This window comes from Camelus ferus, chromosome 25 (genome assembly GCF_009834535.1).
Source record: "Camelus ferus isolate YT-003-E chromosome 25, BCGSAC_Cfer_1.0, whole genome shotgun sequence".
In the NCBI taxonomy this organism is placed as follows: Eukaryota; Metazoa; Chordata; class Mammalia; order Artiodactyla; family Camelidae; genus Camelus; species Camelus ferus.
Genome location: NC_045720.1, coordinates 538,247 through 561,053, shown reverse-complemented (window position 1 = coordinate 561,053; position 22,807 = coordinate 538,247). Strand labels below are relative to the sequence as shown.

Below are 22,807 nucleotides of genomic sequence, written 5' to 3'. Positions count from 1 at the left end.
AAGGCCACGCCACATGGAGAAACGCCTCTATTAAGGGTCACGGGAAGCAGGGCTGCCTAGGTGAAGAGGCAGATGGTGCCGTCAGCCCCTGAGGAGAAGACCCAGGGCTGGGTGGGGTGGAAGGCCACGTCCAGCACGCCCAGGTCCCGGGTCGTCGAGTGTCCCTTCAGCACCTTCACGGGAACCAGCAGCGGGTTCTGCAGCAGGTCACTGTGGGGAGGGAGAGGCTCAGTGCAAGTCCAGATGGTGCCTGCGGGGGCGGGGCGGGGGGGGGAACTCACCTGTACACCCGCCCGTGGCAGACGATGACACTGCCGTCGTCAGAGCCAGATGCAAAGAGCGGGTACCGGGGGTGGAAGGCCACAGCCCGCAGGGCCTTCTTGTGGTGCCTGGGGGGGGGCGGGGGCCAGGTTAAGGCCAGGCATGGGGAGAGGAGTGGCGGTGGGGGGCATCCTCCCGCGCCCGCGCCTCACCTCAGCACTCTGTATGGCTTGGTGGAGAGATCCAGATCAAACCACACCAGCTTGCTGTCGTAGCTGCCGCAGATGACGTTGTCACCTGGGGGCAGACACGGTGCTGGAGACCTGGCGGCACCCCCTCACCTGTCAGGCCAGCCCCGCCCCCAGCAGCCCCTCACCTGCCGGGTGCACCGCTAGGCTGGACACCCACTTGCAGTTGGGCATCAGCTTCTTGGTGAGCTCCTGGCGCAGCAGGTGGTACAGGCGGATGCTGCGCTGGGAGGCCACAAGCAGAAAGGGCCGCCCGGGGTGGAAGGCCACGCGCTGCACTTGGCCGTGGCTGCGGCGGAAGGGGCTCTGGCTGCGGCGCCGGCTCAGCTGGTGGATCAGCACCTGGGTGTGGCCCGGAGCAGCCAGCACCACAGCCATGTAGTCCCCACGCCCGTGCCAGGTCACCTGTGTCACCGGCTGCGGGAAGGCAAGGCTGGCTGAGCAGCACCCTCCCCACCTGCCCACCCGCCGGCCCCCATGGCCCCCACGGCCCCCACACCTGGCCGTGGCAGATGCGCAGCCGCAGGCCCACCCGCCGCTCCTCCTCTGAGGCTTCGAGCCAGCGCGCGGGCTGCGCTGCGGGCTCCTGGGGCTGGGTGAAGGCGCTCAGTAGCTGGTCCGTGCTGCCCACCGCCAGGCGGTCCCCCAGGGCCGGGTTCAGCAGCAGCACCGCATCCTCGCTGCAACCAGAGCCAGAGCTAGACGCAGCCCCTCAGGTGCTGGCCTGCCCCCCACCACCCCAGGCATCCCCGGGCCTCCCACTCACACAGCCACGGCCACCAGGCAAGTGGTAGGCTGGGGGTTCCAGGCAACACTCCTCACCACAGCCCCCACGGGTACAGTCCTCATGCAGCGGGCAGTGGCCACCTCCCAGAGCCGCACTGAGCCATCATCTGAACCTGGACACAGCAGACGGCCCCTCAGAGCCTGGCCCCCCCAGCATGGCCCCCCACGGTGGGGCTGCCCCTACCTCAGGCCCACCTGATGCCAACCACTGGCCACCCGGGGAGACGCTCAGGCAGCGGACGAGGTCGCTGTGGCCCCTATAGACCTGCAGAGAAGGAGCAGTGAGGAGATGGACTTTTTGGGGGAGGGGTACCCCCAGCCACTCCATCAGCTTACCAGGGCCTGGCACGTGGGGAATGGCTGCAGGTCCCGTGGCCGTGGCAGTTTGGGGATGAGTTCTTCGGGGTCCACGTTCACCTGTCACAGGAGAGCATGGGTTGGCCACCTGTGCCCACCCCCACCCCCCACCCCCCAGGAGCCCCGCCATCCCCCATACTCTCATCTTGCGCTGCCGCGGGCACAGGTAGAGGTCCAGGCAGCGCTCAAAGCGCTCCTGGATGAAGCGGCCGTAGGCAGGCACAGCCCGCAGGCTTGGGAAGCTGCGTGGAAGGAAGCCGAGTTTTCTCTCATCGGGCTCCTGCTGTTCCCAGGCCAGGCGCTGTGGAGGCAGGGGTGAGCAGGGAGCCAGGGCCAAGAGCCAGGGCCCAGACCCCTCCCGGCACCAGGCCCACCTCCTCCTCGCTGGGCAGGTACTCGGGAGGTGGGTTGTAGGACTCTGCGTGGCCGGGCAGGGCCAGCTTGGGAGCTGGCACATGCATCTTGTGGCGCCCCAGCACGGCATTGGGGTCCTCCTGGGCCCACAGGTCGTAGAAGCTTGGGGTGTGGTCCCGGGGCCGGCGAGGCTGGATCCAGCCCATCTTGATGGCGTGCACCATTCGGGAGACCTGCACAGATGGGGGTCAGGGCTGGTGGGCAGGTGAGGGCAGGGGTGGGGGTCCATATCTGGAGGGCAGCACGGCACCCACCTTCTCCTTCTCCACCAGGGATGGGATAAAGCTGCGCTTGTCTGCAGGCCGGTTGGTCACTGGGTGGATCATGAGGTCCCCACTGAAGAAGTCCACAGCCGGCTGGGGGAATGAGCAGAAGCGTGTGGGCCAGGGCCCTGAGGGCACCCCCAGAACCCTGGGCTGGCTACTGCCACCTACCTCATATGGATCGAAGCTCACGTCCCCAAACTGGCCCCTCTGCAGTCGCCGCACCAGGGCCACCTGCTCGTCCGTCAGCCTCATGCCGTGACCCGTCGTCCGGTCCTGCACCGTGCGCCTGGGGGCTGCCTGTCAGAGCCATGTCCATGCTCCCCGCCCCACCCCCCCGACGGGCCCCACCCCACGCCCACTTACCAGTAGTCAGGGTTGTCCATTTTGTCCAGAAACTGGTCCAGCTCGTCCTGGGAACGCAGGGGCTTATAGATGCGCCTGCCATCCAGGTCGTAGCCCACGTGGGGGAAGTCATCATACCACTCCAAGGGCACGTTGCCCACTGTGTTTCGGATGTCCTGGGGCAGTAGGCCAGCATTTCAGCACCGGACACCCACTGTGCCCGCCCCTCCCTCCAAGCCCCCCAGAAGGTACAGACGAGAAGGGGGAGAGGTGAAAGTAGAGGGACCAGCCAGGGCAGCACCCAGGCACCCTGACTCACGCCTTCTCCCTGGGGTGGGACGTGGCATGGCGGCCGGCACTGCACCCCCGCCTCCCCCCGACCCTCAGAGGCGCCAGAGCTGCACCTTCACATTTTCCACTGAAGTGGTGCCAGCCCCAGAGCCTCCCCCCTGGATTCCTTGGCCAGGGCTCTGGGCAGCCACAGGCAAGGGTGACCTCATCGCCCGTGGGCTCCCTCCCCTGGCGGGGGCCTTAGGCAAAAGTGGGTAGCCACAGGGAGGGACTCGGGCAAGACCCCACCATCCCACTCCAAGCAGAGGCAGAAGCCACCGTGTGTGACCTGCAAGCGTTCAGGGACCCCCCACCCCAGGCCTCCAGCCCTGTCCCCCACCCCACACTCAGCGGGCAGAGCAGCCACATTCCTGGACACACATTCCTGGTCTAGGCCCCTGCCAGCCACCACCCTCCCTCCACCCAGCACACAGGCTGCTGCCCAGGCGGCCGCTTCCTGCAACAGTAGCCACAGCGGGAGGGGCCCAGAGGAGACAACACAGCTGGGAGCCTGTGTTCCCCCTTCTTGCAGCAGGAAAGGCCCCCGGGCTGGCCCCTCCACACCTGCCCACCCCCTAACTGGCCGACTTAGGTCCTCCCAGCTTGACCATCCCTCAGGTGCCCCTGCCCGCTGCTAGGAATGCCCTTCCTTCTCTGCAAGGGGGCGAACCGCTACACAGCCATCCCTGAATTGAACAGACCAGGGTTCGGGGGACAGTGGCTCAAAAAGAAATCCCTCAGGAGCACTCAGCAGGGGAACGAAGGGTGGGGTTCTCCAAAGTAGGAGCGCAGGCAGGAGCCAGCGAAGAGAGTACATACAGCCTGGGCCAGACCTGGACGGTGCACCTGATGCTGGAAGAGGGCAGGTGCAAGACAGACAAGCTGTGCCACCAGGAGACCCCGCGCACAAACCTGTGGGGAGTGGCCACGGGGGGATGGGGCTGAGCTCCAGCCCCTCAGTGCTCCTCTGGGGCCCCCTCGTCCTGGCACAGAAGGCCCAAGTGTACACGGGAGAGACAGACAGGGTGTGGCCAGGCGCTGGGGCCAGGGCAGCTGGCTGAACTCGGTCATGCCAAGCAAGAAGGCCTGGGTCATGGGTCCTGCTTGACCCGCCTGTCCCCCGCCGAGAGGGAGGAGAGGAGGCCACACAGCCCCGGTACCACCCAGAAAGGGGCTCCCACTTCGCCCACGCCCCTCAAAGACAGCGAGATGCTCCTGGCCCCTTCACCACCGCGCGAGAAGGCAGAGGGACAGAGGGCCCCTGCTCCAAGCGGCCTCCAGGGGCGGGGAGGCGGGGAGAAGGGCGGGCCAGCGCGGGGGAGGGGCCGCCGCCGCTATAAAGGCCCGGCCCGCGGCCCCGCTCCAGCCCGGACGCACACGTGCGCGCGGCGCCGCAGCCGCCACCGCGGGAGCCCCAGACCCGCGCCTCCCTGGCCCGGGCGGCCGGCGGCGGCATGCGCTGCGCGCGGCGGAGCTGACGGCGGCCGCCGGCCCCATGTCCTTCGCCATGCTGCGCTCGGCGCCACCCGGCCGATACCTGTACCCCGAGGTGAGCCCGCTGTCGGAGGACGAGGACCGTGGCAGCGAGAGCTCAGGCTCCGACGAGAAGCCCTGTCGCGTGCACGCGGCGCGCTGCGGCCTCCAGGGTGCCCGGAGACGGGCCGGGGGCCGGCGGGCGGGGGGCGGCGGCGGCCCGGGGGCCGGGGGGCGGCCGGGCCGCGAGCCCCGGCAGCGGCACACGGCGAACGCGCGCGAGCGGGACCGCACCAACAGCGTGAACACAGCCTTCACGGCGCTGCGCACGCTCATCCCCACCGAGCCGGCCGACCGCAAGCTCTCCAAGATCGAGACCCTGCGCCTGGCCTCCAGCTACATCTCCCACCTGGGCAACGTGCTGCTGGTGGGCGAGGCCTGCGGCGACGGGCAGCCGTGCCACTCGGGGCCCGCCTTCTTCCACGCAGCGCGCGCCGGCAGCCCCCCGCCCCCGCCCCCGCCCCCGCCCCCGCCGCCACCCGCCCGCGATGGCGAGAACGCCCAGCCCAAACAGATCTGCACCTTCTGCCTCAGCAACCAGAGAAAGTTGGTGAGTGTCGGTGGTGGGGCATCCACAGAAAGGGAGGCCATGTGGTGCACCCAACCTGCAAATCAACCCTGCAGCCCACACCTGCTGGGCATCCCACACCTGCCAGGCGAGGGAATCGGACCAGAGACAGGCAGAGTCCCCCAGCAGCACCTGTAACCCCAGTCAGCCTGGGCCCAGGGAGGGAGGAGCACACAGAGGACTCAGCGGGAGTTGGCAGGGCTGGGCCTTCTCCCCAAGAGTCCCTTGGACAAGGGCTCCCACAGGGACCAGAGAGGACTACCTAGGGCCAGATGGGGGAAGAGACCAAGGCAGGGTGGGCACCAACCTTGAAAAAGCTAGGGGACCCGATCAAGGCTGGATCGAGCAACTGGGGCCACCCACCATGCCCCCATGGGAAGGGGACTCAGAGCAGTAAGGAGACGCCTCTGGGGTCCATTTGCTCTGCCACATCTCCTGCCACTGGCCTAAGGCTTATGGGGCACCTGCCTTCCTGCCTCTGGGGCTGCCCAGTCAGTGCAGCTGTGGGACCCAAAGGAAGGAGGCTGGCAGGAGACCTGGGGGCTGGGAGAAGGCCACGCTGCGGGAGATGCTGGCTGGCTGTGATTTACAGCTCCTGCTGTGCTTGGTGGCACCGGAAAAGCAGGGTGAGCAGGGAGAAAATACGGCGCGGCTTTCCCCAATCCCCATTTCCTCTCCAGACAGCACGCCGAGCTCCTGGGGCCTGAACATCTGGGAAATTTAATTTTACAATTTCGGCTGTGCAGCAGTGTACTCTCCTCCCCAGACTGCACAGGGAAGCTGGGGTGAGCACGGAGGGGGGCTTTCGGCTCCCACCACCCGAGACAGCACCCAGTGGGAAGCCAAAGGTGCAGGCTGGCACTGGGTCTCTGCCCAGGCCCTGACACCGCCCTCCCCTCTGCAGAGCAAGGACCGAGACAGAAAGTCGGCGATTCGGAGCTAGAGGCGGATGCCGCTGGGCCGTCCACGGAGAGCCCCCATGGACCTGACTCGGGCACAGGCCTCCCCGAGGGCGCCCCCCTGGCCAGCCCCACCCCCTGCTATGAGGGGGGCGGATGGACAGACAGGCAGCAGGACTCGGAGCTGGCCCCAGCACTGGCCCAGGCCCACTGGAACTTTCCGTGCTGGCTTCCTCCCGGCTTTCTTCTGGTCACTATGTGCTGGCATCTTGTGTCTTTGATATGATAATATAAAGTCTGGAAATTTTGTATAATTAAAAAAAAAAAAAAAAACAGTATCTTTCAAACACGGATGCACACTGTTCTCTTGAACGGTTCCAAATCTATACTGAGCCGCAGCCCAAGCCCACACTTCCACCCTCAGGGCTATTCTCTTTTCACAACCCGTCCTCCCTGGGCCTGAGGCACCCAGTTCTTGGGTAAGGCCCCCACTTCCCAGGGCTCAGGGCCACCCCTCCCTGTACCTCCTGCCAGGTGTTCAGGTGCCCTCGGCCCCTACCCACAGAGCCCCGAGAAGTGGACATGCTAGGAGGGTAAGCGAGGGCCACTGTCTGGCAGAGCGAGTTCCCAGGTCTGGAAGTCTGGACAGGCCTGAGGGTGTGGACCAGATGGCCGCTGCCATGTGTACCCCTGGGGGCCCACCCCAAGGCCCACTCCTGCCCCTATGAGCTATGAGAGGAGAGGCCCCAGGCCTCTGCCCCCAGCCCTACCATCGGCCCTCACAGCACTGCTTACACCAGGAGGACCCCTGGCTGCGCACCACTGCCCCCACTCACCTCCCCCAAAGGCCCCACCTGCCCATGAGGAGGGCAATTCAGGCCTCTCCATGAACTGTGCACAGCTGGCTGACCATTAAAATCCTGCAGGTGACAATTACAGTTTAGTGGTGTGAGTTCTATGGGCACAACAGAGAAGAAAGTTGGGGCGGCTCTGTGTGCCCCCTGCCAGCAGCCTACTTCCGGATGGCCAGAGCACAGCCGGGGATGCCAGGTGCCAGCCCTGGGCCTCCCAGCCCGCAGCGCAGGCCCAGGGCCCCCACTGACCATGCCCTCCTGGGCCCCCGGGAGAGGCCAGGTGCCGAGGCCCACATGGGCCCCCCACAGGGCAGGGCTAGAGCCATCCGCCTCCTCTGAACAGATGGGCTCCAGGGACCCGAAAAGCAGGAAGCAGTCATGTAATTTTGGAGGAAATTCTCAAAGCCAGAGCCATTAAGGGCTAGAGGGGAGCTGTGTCCAACCTGATAGAAATATAACAGGATAAAAAGTCACAACGGCAGGTTCTACTCAGAGAGAAACCCAACCCCAAATTTCCTCCCCTTAATCCTTCAGGAGCCTCCAGCTGGCCAGAAGGAGGGAGGAGAGGGCATGCTCGGTCACGGCAGAACCCCCACCTCTCCGGCCGCCTGCCCAGAGAACCAGGACCCAGGCGGGGTCTGACCCCAGGCTGAGAAAGGGCCCCTTGCCCTCCTGGGCAGCAAGGACCCAGGAGGGGCATGGGGGCAGCAGGGTGTCCCTCAGGGTCTCCAGGTCTGCCTCCCTGCTCCACCCTCAGGAGGGTCCGAGGCCCACTTGCTGTTCACTGGCCTCACATCTCCATGCCTAGGCCTGGGTGTGCAACCCTCCCCAAGACGGCGGATAGTCAGGTGGACATACCTCACAGTCACAGAGGCACCAGGCTGGTGTTGGACAGACAGTGGGGGAAAACCAAGCACCAAGGAAGGCCTGGGGGGCACCCCTCGGAGCACAAGGACAGACAAGTTGGAGGCTGGAGGGACATGGGTGACAGGGACCCTCGGAGCCTGGTGCAGGAGGGGAGGATGGGTAGAAGGTGCCGTGGAGGTGGGAAGTCAATGGGAGAGGACAGGCCGCTGGGATGGTCCCCAGGGGCCAGCAGGTCCTGGCACAGTGCACGTGGACCAAGCCCTCGGCTGCTGGGCCTGGGACTCCAACAGCGGCTGCAGCTTGGCTGGCCTCAGACCTGGGCAGTGGGCCCGGTCGCTCCCTGCGCTGCACCGGTAGCAGCCGAGGGCCTGGCCCGCCAGCCAGCAGGAGAGGGAGGGAGGAGTGGGGGAGGAGCACTCCGTCACCCTCCACTGCTCCAGAAATTCAAACCAGACTTGGGGTGGCGGGCCGGCCCCAGCCCCTGCGGCCCCACGCGCGTCCGCTGGGCAACTCACAGCCAGCCACTGGGCCGGGGGTGGCAGGTGCTCCCTGTCCACCACAGCCCCCGCCTCCTTCCCGGGAGGCTGGCCTCTCCCTCCACCAAGGCTGGGGCCAAGTGACAGACCCCGGACTCCCTGTGTGTGTGCCCCACTGAGGCAGCTGGGAAGGAGGGGGCAGCAGCTGCCTCTGTGGGCCAAGCTGGGCTGGAAAAGCCAGGATCGGCTGGGCTGTCAGCTCCCTGTCCCCAGCCTGGGGAATGAGCTGCTGGCGGCACCACATGATTCATCACCAGGCCGCCTGCACCCGCAGGCCAGCCTGCCCCCACCCTGCTCAGCACCTGTGGGCTGCCAGGAAGCACATGTGACCCCGCGGGGGCGAGCGCCCGCTGACCCTCCGGGTCAGGCAGCGTGGAGCCCAGGCTGGGGCGCAGACAGCCCCCTAGCCTGCGCTCTCCTGCGGGGCCACTGGACCCCAAGGACAAGCCTTGGGGTGAGGCCGGCAGGGGTCCCCCACCCCCCAGACTGCACCGGACACAGGCGCAACCGGCTGATGTGTCGGCTGGGACTTTTCCGCTCTCGATGAGCCCCCCTCCCCTCCCCTCCCCCTCCCCAAAGTGGCTGCAGCTGTCAGGACCGCAGATTGGAACTGCAGGTACGGTGCTGGCCCGCTGCCCACCTCCCTCCCGTGTCTGTCTGCGAGAGAGGAAGCCGGCCCACCTCTGGAATCCTTCACTCTCTCCTCGTTCTGCCTCTCCCACCTGTCCCCCGGGAGCGCGGGGTCAGCCGCCCTCGCTCGGTCTCTCTCCTTCCCTTGCCCCTCTCCGATTACAATGCCGGCAGTGTTCCCTCCACTCCCCCTGCACGAAGCTCCCGCCTGTCTCGGAGCGCCCCTCGGCCTTCCTGCGCCTCCATCTCTCCTCCTGGCTCCTCCGCGGGGTTTAGTCTTCATCAGGTCGCCCATGTAGGCTGGAGGAGGCCAGGCTGTGTGCCCCAGGCCCACCTGCTGCAGTGGAACCCACTCACCTCAGTAGGATGAGTCCTGGTTGACAGACCAAAGAGGGGAAAGCCAGGTCCTACAAGGCCTCTTCCTGCCCCCAGCACTAGAGCCCACTAAGGGGACCCCCGCAGGGAAGGGGGCCAGAAGCAGAGCCCACTGGCTGCAGGCAGCTGGGCCAGGCGGGAAACTAGGAGCCTCCTTCCCAAATCCCCTCCATCAGACTGCCGCTTCTGCTTTACTCAGGTAGTAAGGCACCCCTGCACAGGCCAACCTAGACACTCCCACCTCTGCCTGTCCATCCTCAAGACAGCGCTGCCGGCCTGAGCCCTCAGATGGGTGTGGGCGCAGAGCCCCTCCAAGCCCACCCCACTAAGGGGTCCACGCTTCTGGGTCCTCAGACACGCAAGACCACCACCCACCTGCCCCTCTCCTGGGGCTGACCAGGGCCCAATGGGCATTCCCATGTGGGGCACCCAAATCTTGGCTTCCTGAAGACAGGGGCTTCTAGAAACTTCGGGAGTGCCGGAGGTGGGCACTCGCCCATTCTGAACCCCACAAAGCTGCTTCACACTGGCCTGGGTCCCGGGGCTCCACACCTGCCCCAGAGCCAGTCCCAACCACCTCTGAGCACTCCTTCTGGAGGACTCACCCTCAACCACAAGCACCGCCCACACACGGCCAGCCCCTGCCTGTGACCACTGTCCCTAGCAAGACAGCCCTGGCCTGGGACACGTGCAGGCCCTGCTCTGCAGCCAGCCCCCTCAACCACCTTTCCTACAGAACTGGCCCTCCACAAGCTTGCCCTTCCAGCTCTGAGCTCCACAGGCTACACCTCCAGCTCCAGAGCAAAGCCCTCCTTTATCAGGAGGCCCCTGTCCCCACGTCCTCCCTCCCACCCACCTGCCCACCTGGACTCCTGCTTTGAAGGAAACTGGCTCCACGTGGACACCCAGCAGGCCAGGGCTTCCACCACCCACCACCCCAGCAAGAAGGAAGACGTGGCTCTTAAAGAGCCCCACTTCACCTGCTGCTGCTGCTGCCGCCCAGCCCCAGGCCCTCGCTCTGCTCCCTCAGCCCCTCGCAGGTGCAGCTACTTCCACCACAGCTTCTCCTCAGGGACTCCTGCTCTGCCCTCCCCAGGGGAACCCTGTCTCCCAGCTGGGAAAACGGGATACAGGGTGGGGAAGGTGCTGGCAGGAAGAGGGCACCCCCCCCACCCCCACCCAAACAGTGGGCCTGGCTCAGAGACGGTGCCTGGGCTAAGGCCCCCAGGAGCACCCTGAGGTTCCAGCCACCTGCCAGGCCACAGCCACATTGGGATCTGGTGCCCCTCCCCAGCGAAGTGGGCTGGTCTACTGGTGGGAAGGGACCAAGCCGGCCGGGGCTGTCAGAGCCCGGCAGCGGGGGTGGAAGGCCGCCAGGGAGGCCGGGGCGGTCTGCAGGCCGAGACACACGCTCCCCACAACAGCTCGGAAACCTGAGCTGCCGGCTCCCGCTGCCAGCAGCGACGCAAGCGCTTCGATCGGGCGGGCGGCCGGGGCGGGGGCGGCGCCCCGGGAGGAGCCGAGGCCTCCAGCGCTGGAGGCAGCTGCCGGTTCAGTAGCTGGGAGAAGCCATTAACGGCGTTTGGCGAGAGAGCAGAGGGGATCGCGGGCTCTGGACGCAGACAGGCCGGTTGTCCCGCGGGAGGGCGGCTGGAGGGGGGCGGCGCCTACCGGGCTGAAGCCCCGCCCCCGACCCGACCCCTGGGAGGTCTAGGGGAACCGCTGTCCCATTGTCGGCCCATGGGAGGAGGGGCCGGGCCAGCCAAGGGAGAAGGCTCCCTGCAGCCTCTGCAGCCCCAACCCCCAACCCTGACCACGCTGCACCTCAGCCACCGGCCTCAGTTTCTCCCACCAGCTTGAAACAAAGAGGGGCTGGGAGGCGAAGGCCGCACACCCCCACCCCGCCCAGCCTCCCCAGGGTCCTGGCGACTGGATGAGATCACGTCTGTGGGAGAGGGGTGAGGTGGACCTGAGGGAGCAGGGGGCACAGCCTGTGCCTCAGGGTTCCCCCAACCACAGCGGCCAGGAGCCCCCAGGCCTGGCAACACACCCTGCAGGGGGCTGCAGCCCCGGTGCAGCTTGGGATGTTAGTCTGAGGGAAGGTGTACGTGGGTGGGGGGGAAGGTGTGGAAACAAGACTCAGGCTCTCCCGTGAAGGGGCAATGTCCCTCACTGGTCAGCGCCTGGGGTGGGGGGATCCCCAAACCCAGGCCCAGAAGAGGCCAGCAGTCAGAAGGCCTAGACACTCTTCAGTGTCCTCCAGCCCAGGCCTCAAATCCAGGCCCAGGAGTGGGCAAGACGAGGCCTGGGGAAGAGGAGTCCAGAAGGCCCTGCCACACCTCAGGTTCCCCCCAGGAGCACACCTCGTCAGGACCCCGCTGCCTGCTGCAGGGGCCAACCAGAGCCTGAGTGGCGTCCTGGCACCACTGGCCACCAACAAGGATGGTACAGGGAGAAGGGGCTGCCTGACATCAGCAATATTCACAGACTGTCGCCCCTCACAGGTGCCAACCAACCACGGCACAGCCCAAGGGGGTGGGGGTGGAGGCCCCTGCACTCCGCTCGTGCTCTCGGACACCTTGGGCCCCCGATGGGACCGCTCGCCACTCCAGCCTCCCAGACCTCTTCGCTGAAGCCAACCCCGCTTTGCAGACTGCAGACGTGCAGCTACAACCATGGGGGAGACGCGGGCCCTCCAGGAACACGCACATCTCAGGGAGGAGAGCATCTGTCAGGCCTGGCCTGGCCCCCGAAAGCTGAGCTCTGCCGCCCCCTCGAGCCGCCGGCCGGCTGTGCTGGCAGAAGCAGAGGACAGGCAGGCTTCGCGGCTCCCTCCTGTCACTCAGGCCAACATATGGGATAGTCATCGCCGGAGGAAGCGGCCCCCCAGCCCCCGCAGCCCCCGCGGCGGCTCCAGGACAGGCCAGGCCAGGAGCGCCTCCCTGTGGGCAGGCCGAAGCCCCTCCCCCGGCCTCTGCACTCCATTTACAATCATCATCGATTTCTCAAAATACCAAATATAAAAAAGTAGCCGACAGGATGTGGCTGCCGACAGCCAGAGCCCCTGGGATGGGGGGAGACAGGCAGGGAGCTGCGCTGTGCTGGCCCCCCTTCACCGAGTGCGCCCGCTGCTCCGGCCAGGAAACCAATTTATTTTGTTTTGTCTCTGTTCTCTGAACGCACAGAGACCGGATCGGGCGGGCAGCCAAGGCTCCTACAGCCGCTGCCAAGAGAGCGGAGGATGGGGGTGGAGGCGTGAAGGGGAGGGGGCGCGTGTCTTCCCCGGCCGGGGACAGCCCCTGACAAGCAGTGGGAAGAGCTGCCGAGGGACGGGGACCACAGTCCCTGCAGCACCTCCTAACCCAAGGAGGTGCACACCTGGGGGCTCACCCCAGGGCAGCAGGCACAGGGGTCGCAGCCATGCCCAACGGCCACGATACACGGGGAGGGGCAGGCAGGCAAGCACCACAGCCACTTCCAGCTCAGCACCTCGGCTCCCAGCCTCCCAGAACCAACAGGCAGGGCCCGTGGCCAGGATGAGCACCCAGAGCCCGACATCGTGATCCCCGGGGAGGGGAAGACTACAGACCTGGGAGGGGCGGCCAGATTCATTGAGGGCCACGTGGGCCCTGCCTCGGGATGCCAGAGACAACGGGGCAGAGCAGCAGGGACCACCTGTCCCCTGCCTTCAGTGTCCAGTGTGGGCATCACCCGGGTCTGCCACCCCACTCCCACCCCCAGGGATAAGCACAGGCCCGCTGGGGGGGGGGCAATCTTCCCTACGCCTGTTTACATCCACCAGAGCATAAACAAAGACCTCATCGAGCCCGCCAGGGACCCCACTGTCTGTCAGCCGCCCCTCCAAACACCCAGGTCCACGGCACAGGGCCGGGACCAGGGCACAGGGGCGACTGCACTGCACCCACGCCCTCCCCTCCCCGGCGATGACACACACAGTCCTGCACTCATGTGTCCCCGACCCCGAAATTACTCTTCCAGACCGGGAATGGGGCCCGAGGCCAGGACGCCCACTCAGGCCTCGCTGTGGCCTGACTCCCCCCTGCCCAGGGCAGCGCAGCCCACCCGGGGAGGCCCCACCCCTAGCCCTACCTCTTCATCCGAACTGTCTTCTGCATACTCATCCTTGACAGGCATGCTCGCCTCCTCTGTCCTTGGGGAAGGGGTCCCCACCTGTAAAGGAAAGGGGAGCACGATTAAGTCAGGACACTTAAGCCCTATGACCTGAGGCAGGTGGCAGACCCAGGGCCCCCACCCTTCCTGCTGACACAGGGGCCTAGGTTCCCACACCCCAATCTCTGAGCAGCTCCAACCTGATCCCAGCCTCAGAATGAGACTGGGGACACCCCAGGTCTAAGCGGGCCTCTCGGGGGCCCCACCCAGGGTTCTCTGTCAAGAGATGGACCCATCCCAATATCCAAACTCAAGCAGAGGACCCCAGGGAGGGGCTGACACCTGGAAAAGGAGCACTCAGCCACCCCCTCATCCCTTAACGAAAAAACCGGCTTCAGGGCTCCCGGCCCAAAGGCTCTGCTGGCCCGAGCCAGCCCAGGGTCAGGGGGGCAAGGCAGGGGCGGCTCTCGGTGGCAGCAGGAAAAGGGGGGGGGGGTCGCCCACACCTGGCTGGCCCACCCAGGGAAGGGCCATGGCACTTGCTGTCGGCCATTGTCAGAAGGGCCCCAGCCGGGGTGGCAGGCCCGGGTGAGGCCCACACTGGGCACTCCTAGGGCAAGTCCCTCGCCCTGAGGAAGCCACATTCGGCCCAGACGGCCAAGGGCCCAGAGAGGTCCCCATGCCCTCAGAATGCCGGGAGGACACGACCCCAGGCTGACCCCACCCACTAGGCCAGTGAGTGGGTGCCCCTGGGCACTCACACCCCAACCTGGAAAACAGATTCTCCCCTAGAGGGTGGAGGGATCGGGTGTACCGGAACAAGGACTGATGGGAAAGCAGCCCCGTCTCACCCCTGGGGGCAGTTAAGCGTCAGGAGCAGAAGCCCCTGAGCACAAGCGCCCCCACCAGAGCCCCGCGCCCCTGGGCAGGCAGGAGCCAACGGCGCGCAGGGCCGCTCCTCCTCTCGCCTGCTCTTCCCTCAGCAGGAGGAGGCTGGGAGAGTAAGTTTTTTTCCAGGCCAGGAACAAGGCGGGATTCAGTTTCCACATCCCCCCCGCCCCTTGCTCCCCCTCTGAGCGCTGCAGGAGCCCCACCCGCTGAAAGTGGGCCAACCCTGCCTGGGGGTGTGCAAGGAAGCCCCAGACTCCGGCCTCTGCCTGGGGCCCACAGCTCTCCTCCCATCCCTGCCCACCGCAGCAACCAACAGACACACCTGCCCCAGGCGCTGGGCTGGCGGGACCCCAGGCGGGGTAGTCTGTCCATCTCCTCAACCAGCCCCGATACCAGGTCATGGCCGACGGGCCATCACTGCAGCCAGGTCCACAGGGCTGGCCACAGCGCTCCACGCTGCCTCCCGCCAGCCAGCCCGGCACTCCCCACCAGCACTGAACCCTGGGAGCCCCACGCCACCCGGGCCACAGGCTGGGATCCTGAGCCCTGGCAGGAGAGGATAGGCCAGCAGCTCATCCTCTGGTGCTCTGCCTGCCCCACATCGACCCCTGCTGGGTGCAGACAGCCCCAGGGCCTCACAGGGAGCCAGACACAGACTAGCTCTCGGCGAGGGGAGGGGAGGGGACACCCAGCAGCGGGGCTGTGAGTGCCTGTGCAAAAGAGATGGACATCTAACCCTCCCTAGGATGCTGGGGCTCGGAGGAGCCACATCCTTACTCCAGAGGGCAAACGGTGGCCACCAGAGGGCAGCAGCGATGGGGGCGCAGCCCAGCTCCCCAGACCAAACCAGCCATGGGCTCAGGTGTTCAGGCAGACCTAGCAAACCCCACGCCTTCAAAGTCGTAAGACATAGCGCTATAGTTGGCATCAGGCCTTTTCTTCAAAACCCTCGCCCACCACCACCCTCTCCTGTTGGTCACAGGGCCCAGCCTCAGCTGTCAGCATCTCAGGCACAGACACCAGGCGGGGCGGTCTGCCCAAATCCACACAGCACACAGGCTGCCAGCACCCTCCCTAAGGTGTGGGTGCCCACAGAAGTGCCCACATGGACAGCTCAGGGGTCACGAGCGGGACCAGAAGGGAGGGGGTCTCTGTGGGCAAGCGGCCCAGACCAGGCGACCAAGGGAGTCTGGACAGGAATCTCCTGGGGGCCCACCACCACTGCCAGAGCCACACCGAGACCCAGGTGGGCTACTCCTGCTCAGGGGTCTGCAGTAAGTGCCAGGAGAAAGCAGTACAGGCAGGGCTCTTTTTACATAAATGCTGTTTGCACATCAGGCGTCCTTAACTAGGTTTTCATCACATTCTTGAACGTGGCAAACAGACAACTAGTGAAACTGGCAACTGTTACACAAAAAAAGAAAACAAAATACAAAACAAAACATAAGACCAAACCAAACAGGAAAAGCAGGAAAAAATGGATCTAAACAAGCACAAAAGGGAAGAAAGGGGCTTCAAGCACCTGAATCCACCCAAGATGAGTGACCAAGAGGGGGCGGAGCATGCGAGACACCTCCCTGTGGGACCGGGAGAGCCCCCTGAAAGCCCTTCGCTGCGCTGTGGGCAGGATGCTAGGATGTGGACAAGAGACCACGTCCGCGGACACTGGAGCACAGGGACCTGGCAAGAACAGAGCAGGGCAGGCGTGCCTAGGGGTGGGAGGCCCAAGGGGTTCTCCTTGCCTGAGGGTAGAGACAGGAGGGTGCGGGTGGTGCATGGAGAGCAGAGGTGGGCGGTGGATGTGGAAGAGCCGGGGAGCAGGAATGTGGCCGAGGGCACTGTGGAGCAGGTACCTGCTTCTGGGGAGCACCCGCCAGGGCCTCCACTCCAGCTCCTTTGGTGACTAGGGCACAGCCAGCGGGCAGAGGGTTCCCCAGCCAGGCAGGCGCACAGGCACACTGTCAGAAGTGTGGGGGGCAGGGGCTGGACGGTGTGCCCTGGGAAACCGGGGACTGGCCTGGTGGACAGGGACTCAGGTCAACAAGGCACTGAAGGGCAGGGATGAGGGACAGGGCTGGCAGTCCTGAGGGGACCTGGAGAGGAGGCTGGAGACAGGAGTGGGAGCTAAGAAAGTGGAGGCCAAGGGAAGCCGACCCGGGAAGGTGAGATCATCACAGCAGGAGCATGAAGAAGCCCCCAAACCACACGTAAACTAGATACACAGGCAAAGCCACAAGCGGCAAGCAGGCTGGAGCCCTGGGGCCTCACTGCAAACAGCTGGGCCCTGAGACGGAACCTCTCCAAGGGGGAAGGTGGAGGAGACACCAGCACCTGGACCCACCTTCCTAGGCCGGTGTCCCAGTCCCCACTGCCCCCTGCTTACCAGCCCCCCAAACACACCCAATTCTTCCTCACCCGAGCGCCACATGAGGAGCTTGGAAGCATCCCAGCCAGCTCCCAGTCCCCGTCCCCAGGCACAACTCTCCAGGCCCTGCAGCCGCCTGCTGCCATCCTGACTGAGACGGGGAGATGACTGCGTGCTCGTTGCTGTAAACTCCTGTTTCAGGCTGTCCTGTCACAGAGCAACAGATACTGACACAAACAGAACACAGCAACCGGCTCCCCAGTCTGGGGACCTCAGCCCAGCCCAACACCACAATGACCTGAGCTTCCCGACTCAACTTGTGTGCGGGCCCAGGTGAGGACACCCGCTGCTGGGTAAAGGTGCAGCAGCTCCTCCCCTACGAGGACCTTCCGGACCCATCTGGGGGGCGGGAGGTTGAGGGCATTTCCTCCTCAGTCACAAGCCAAGCCCAAGGCAAGCAGGGGGCAGGTGGGGACACAGGCCAAGGTGGGCAGAGAGCCCCAAGCCCAGATGAGGCCAACGTCCAGGGTGACGAGGCCAACGTCCAGGGTCTCCAGCCCACGTGGAGGGGAGCGGAGCGGACCCCCGTGGAGCCCTGCCCTCGGAGGAGCAGCAGCAGAGAGGATGCTCACCAGCTTAGATGCGCAGAGGACAGCCTGGGAAGAACCCCCCGGGATGGGGAAGGGTCTCCTGGCACAGGAGCAGGAGACCTCCTGGGTGCCCTCCAGTAACCCGGTGAGGCTCTGGGTAGCACCTAATCCCACACCTCCCTTAAACCAAGGGAGGGAGACGGAGGACACATATAAACCATCTGCCAGGACCCAAGAAGAAGCGGACAGTGAGAGGGAGGAGCACACCACACAGCAATGCCCAGGGTGGCCTGGCGCCGAAGTAGGGCACACTCCCATCCGGCAGGGACCCCTGGCAGCCGGGCCGCTCCCCGTGGTCTTCTAGGTGGAAAAGGAAGGCAGAGACCTGGTGAGGTCTTGGAGGAAGGCACAAGCGGCCACCTGGCCATGAGAGGGGTCCCCATCCAGGGAGTGCCTCCTGCACTGTCCCCAGCTGTCGGGATGGCCTGTGGCACACATACCTGGATGCCACAGAATCACGGCCCTCACCACCACGGGACAACCAGAGGAGAAAAAAAACCAAACCAGCTAGCTACCCCTACGTAAGCACTTGCCACCGCTGTGGTGTGATCAGTGCATCTAGGCAGGGCATGACCTGCTCCAGGCAGAAAGGCCCCGGGAGGCACACCCACAGCTGGGCCCTCTCCCTGCGGCCTGTGCCTCAGCATGGGTGTCCCTGACACCACACAAGCGTGTGCCCCAGCACCAAGGTGGATGCTCTGCAGACACACAAAGCAGAGGGGACACAGAGGGAGTGGCTGTCCACCCATCCTCAGCAGGAAATCGCTGAAGCCCCGAGACAAGTTATAGGGAACACGTCCTGCCAACAGAATGTGGAGGAAACAGTGACTGGAGCTGGCTAGGTGACAGCCAGGAGCACACAGCGGAAGAGAAGTGAGCAGAAACGGGCAAAGCACAGCAGCTGTCAGCAGCCCTGGTCAGAACCAAGCTCGGCAAGGCAACAGCAGGGGTGGGGGCAGAGCAGGAAGGCTGTTCTCTCGTCACAAAACTCATCTCGTTCTTCAGGGGTCCCCAGACAAACGTCACTTTTGCTGGCAAAGCAGCTCACCTAAGACCATAGGTTACTTGCAAAACCACACCATTGGCCATGGCCAGGGCCAGGGCCAGTGCCACAGAACACTGGGGGCTTCCATTAGAGCCGAGACACTGGGCAGAGAGGCAGGCAGAAGCTGGAGTGTCACCACTGGCACGGAATCCTAAAGCCAAGGTGGGCGGAGATGCCACCTCGAGAAGCTGGCCAGGGCAGGGGTCTTGGATTGAGGATCCACCCCCAGCTGCAGGAACACCTTGGGTAGAAGCCTTCCTGGTGTGACATGTGACAACCCACTGGCTGTGACAAGTGAAGGTGGGTCAGCAGACCCTCGGGAGGGCCTGGATCCAGAGAAAGCACCCCCAACATGGTAGGAAGGTTCTGCAGGCACCCAGCCCTGGGCTTCAGGAGGAGGAAGGGACAGGCTACCCCAGGGGCCCTTCATGCAGAACCTGGCAGGGCTGTCACGGGGCCACTCCTGGCCATGTCACGTGGGCATGCTCACGGGGACACGGGGGGTACACAGGAAGCAGCAACTGGCCTGCGTCCCGGGTGGAAGTGGAGCTCAGACCACCAGAGGAGCAGGTGTGACCAGGAGACGGGAGAGTAAGCAGCCCAACCGGGCAGAGAGTGCGGATGGCTTCTGAGGACCGGGTGGAAGGGGGGTGGGGGGGGCCTCCCCAGGAGTTGAGAGCACCCCCACCCCTTCCATTCATTCTCTTGGCCTGAAGGAACCCACACCCAGTCCTGAGGACCATGCATTAGAGGAAAACACTCCAACCGGGGCTGGCTGCACCTTCAGCTACAGCACAAAAAACCCAGAGACGAGAGCGCCCAAGCCAAGCAGGTTCCAGCGGAGCAGGCGGAGCCCAGAGCCAGGGCTGGCGGGGCTCCAGGACAACCCACGGGAGACGGGGATGGGCCCAGAGCCCGGTGGGAGCCAAGACGGCATGAGGATGCAAAGCTGCTGCAACACAGCACAGGAGCGGGGGCCGCAGGCTTGGTTGGTGAGGGGGACGGCAGATCTACAGCAGCCTCACCCCGGCCCCCCAAGTAGCCTGCGTGGACTTCACCAGACCGAGGGCTCAAACAGCACCCACAAGGGCCGAGGGTAAAGGGTAAAGGGCAAGGATTGCTCCCCAGCCTCTGGAGAACGTGGACATTTACGCGCTCCTGAGCTGCAGTTTCCGTCCCCGCTGAGCAATCTGGGAGCAGACCCCGGATGGCGGCATGGCTCTGTCCTCAGACGAGCACACAGCTCCATGGCTCAGAGGGGCCAGAACGTGGGCACACCAGGGCAAGAGCCCCTCTCACAGGACTCCACCAGACAGCCTCTCGAGATACCCGTACACATTACCTAGTTTGGAGCATTTAAAGTAAAAATCTTTTTTATTAAAGGAATTGTTTAATTTTTAAAAACTATTTCTGAAACTTTGTTCACAGTGGGGAGGGTACAGCTCAGTGGTAGAGTGCGTGCTTGGCAGGCAGCCTAGGTTCGATTCCCAGCACCTCGGTAAAAAAATAAAACTCTATTCATAAAGGTAAATATATTTTCCTAAAAAAAAAATGTAAATACTTAAATATACAGATCCTTAATTTTAAAAGAGGGAAGAAGATACAGCAAGACCATTTAACTACTAGCTGTGGTCGCCGTCTGGAGCAAAGACAGCGAACGAGAGCCTCCACTCTTCACTGAACAGTGTAGCTAGAAGATTTAATTTTTTGCCAAGGAGGGCACATTTCAGGGTTTTAAAAAGTTAACAGAAGGTAAAATCTAGCTGCTCATGATCCGACAAACCACGGGCAAGGAGGCACCATCTCCTCTGTGCACCAGCCTCACAACTAAAGCTTGAACAGGCGGACGGTTTAAATCTGATTTTAAATCTTTTCTTCCTAGGAAACAGATCAAACGAGCATGGCTTTTGGTTTCCATCAAGGTTCTAACTTCCAGAACATCAGGGCCACAGAAAGCATAAATAGTTATAAGCTTGTTTCTAGAATGTTCTAAGTAACAAATGTATTTTAGCCAAATCAAGATTTTCTGTCATTTTTCTCACTTATGACAAGAGTAGGGTGTGCCTTTCCCCACCATCACAGCAACAGGTATGAAGGCAAAGCCTCGGGTGGGGGATCTGGGCTCCTGCACCCCAGGTCAGGCTGGGTGCAGCAGAGCTCCCACACATAGGTCCCGCCAGGCAGCCCTGCACACAGATCCTCACCTCAGGCTTTGCCCCTAGGAAACCCCACCTATGGCCCAGCCTAGCAAAGTGGCCTGAGTCCCAGGAGAGGTGACATCAGAAGCACCTGGGGGTGGTGGCATGCAGACTTTCAGGGTTCCTACAAACGGAGCACACAACTGTGGCTGAAAACAGGTGCCCTAGAACTCCGAGCACCTCAGCTCCAAACAGTGCTCTACAAGCCCCTGCTGCACTGGAGGAAGGAAGAAGGCCTTGGGGTAACAGGAGAAAGCAGTGTGGGGAGCCCCCCCAGAGAGCCTGGCCGGCACCTTCCTGGCCACTGTCATCCAGGGGGGAGACCCCTTGAGGCTCTTCGCTCACCTACCTGCTGCCCAGTGGTCTTCTCCGTCCTGCTGTGCTGCTCACCACTGCTGGCCCCGTCTTCCTCCTCACTTGTGTCACTGCCAGAATCTTCCAGGCCTGAGAACACACTCTCCTCGCTGTCAGAGAGGCCAGAATCGCTGCCGTGCCCAAGGCTGGGAGCAGGAGCACTAAGAAGAGAGGGCTGCAAGGAACACGTGCTGATGGCCCATGGATCTGTGTGGTCAGCCTCCAAGGCCATAGCCTCAGGCCCCGACCTCCACCAAAACCATCCACCCAACCCAGGCCTCCCTCACCATCCACCTCTGCAGACCACACTGGACACCTGCCCTTGAATAGACATTTAATTCGCAGTGTATCCCAAGGGAAGGGCTCTTCACATCACCAACACCGGCTGCCCACCCTCCATGCTCCACCCTGGCACTCACAGCCCCAGGGCCACGAGGGCACTAAGGCAGGACGTGAGGCCAGCAGAGGACCACAACCCAAGCGGCCTCTCCCACCTGAAGAGGAGACTTCACATCCAACCAGACTGGGACCGACAGTTGATGAGGAAGTTGTAACGGTTGGTTGAAGAGACATAAAAACAACCCAAGCTTTACTTAAAAGTAAGGGTACTTGGTCACCCCCTCATGGGGTAGGACCAGAGCTGCCTCTGAGCAGAGCTCTGCAGACCAGACACCCGGCCATCTCTAATTTACAGGACACAAGGCACAGTGGGTGGGCCAGGCGTTGCCTTCTGGAAGCGGAACAAGAAGTTGTAGACTTGAGCAAGCATTTATTTAAATGCAGAATCCTAGGTTTCACTGTTTTTCCAGAGCTTGTAAGTCTCTCGCCTGCACTTACTAGTTATTCCACGGCCCTCAGGCCCTCAAGTTGGCCCTCTGATACACACTATCTACACTACTTAGCTGGCTACACAATTACAATAGCAAGTAAAAATGGCATAAATGATTTGGGCACAAACTCAAAGGGCTGCTGACGGGTACAGAGCCAAGTAGTGGAAGCAGCCAAGCCGATGCCCAAAGCTGCCGCTGGCGGGGAAGCAGCGCGAGGGCTCGTCACGGGTGAAGGGGCAGCCCGGCCACACGGCCACTCGGAGTTCCCCTGACAGAGACCTGACGGACATGCCTTCTATGTTTTCTTACCACCGAGATCTAATGATACTCCCACAACCCAAATAGTGTTCAGCTGGACAACAGGAATGAATGGCCATGAATCCAGTTAAAACGATGTATCCAATGCAAGCAGGCACTGGGTTGCATGCACGCTTTCTTATTCTCGCAGTCTCTTCTACAACGTACCTGACATACTAGCAACGTATAAATATGCAAGTAATTACTGCAAGCTCAAGTCTCTTTGGCGATAGGATGCGTATTTCAAAGTGTCAGGGAGGCTGCGGCACGGGACGCCAGCTCTCCCTCCTACTTCGCTCCTGCTCAGGCGTTCTTCGAACCCGCAGAACCGCCCAGCCCCACTCCGCCCACCCCTGCGCAGGGGGTGCCCCCTGCCTCGGACGCCCCACAAGGCCACGGCCAGACGAGGGCAGGCGACACCTGCTCGCGTTCCCAGGCCCGTCGCCCGCTGGGCGGACTCCCCGGGGCAAGCGGGCCGAGGGGCCGCCACGTGCGGCCCGCTTCGCCGCCCAGCCCCGCCGCCCCGTCCGCTCCCGCTCCGCGCAGCCCGCGGTCACCTTCTCCCGCTCCGGCTCCGTTTCCGACTCCAGCGGCTGCTTCTCGGGCCGCTCCTCCGCCGCCGCCGCCGCCGCCGCCGCCGCCGGCCCGAGCCCCGCGCCTCGCGCGCCCGCCATGCTCCCGGCAGGTCCCGACTCGCGCCGCCACTTCCGGCAGCGACGCGACCGCGTGAGCCTGGGGGCGGGGGCCGGTGGGGTCAGAGGGCGATGGGCGGGGCCAGCG

At 63.9% G+C, this 22,807-nt stretch overlaps 2 protein-coding genes across 3 annotated transcripts; one reads left to right on the top strand and one right to left on the bottom strand.

The window, feature by feature from the left end:
- Positions 1 to 9: 9 nt before the first annotated feature.
- BOP1 (BOP1 ribosomal biogenesis factor) lies at positions 10 to 22,745 on the bottom strand. Of its 2 annotated transcripts, XM_032467556.1 has the most exons (16): positions 22,585 to 22,745; positions 20,896 to 21,075; positions 13,377 to 13,457; positions 2,696 to 2,850; positions 2,501 to 2,618; positions 2,321 to 2,422; positions 2,027 to 2,239; positions 1,792 to 1,953; positions 1,632 to 1,712; positions 1,491 to 1,560; positions 1,276 to 1,408; positions 1,009 to 1,189; positions 638 to 926; positions 474 to 558; positions 282 to 389; positions 10 to 210 (listed from the first exon to the last, which is right to left on the bottom strand). In XM_032467556.1, the coding sequence occupies exons 1-16, from the start codon at positions 22,699 to 22,701 to the stop codon at positions 57 to 59; spliced, it is 2,229 nt and encodes a 742-aa protein (XP_032323447.1). In that variant the 5' UTR covers positions 22,702 to 22,745; the 3' UTR covers positions 10 to 56. The 2 variants fall into 2 exon arrangements, with proteins under 2 accessions (XP_032323447.1, XP_032323448.1); XM_032467557.1 differs by lacking the exons at positions 20,896 to 21,075; positions 22,585 to 22,745 and adding an exon at positions 16,704 to 16,814.
- On the top strand, positions 4,385 to 6,337 carry SCX (scleraxis bHLH transcription factor). The gene is made up of 2 exons (XM_032467565.1): positions 4,385 to 5,087; positions 6,010 to 6,337. Exons 1-2 carry the CDS (start codon positions 4,500 to 4,502, stop codon positions 6,046 to 6,048), a joined length of 627 nt encoding a protein of 208 aa, XP_032323456.1. The 5' UTR covers positions 4,385 to 4,499; the 3' UTR covers positions 6,049 to 6,337.
- Positions 22,746 to 22,807: the final 62 nt, after the last annotated feature.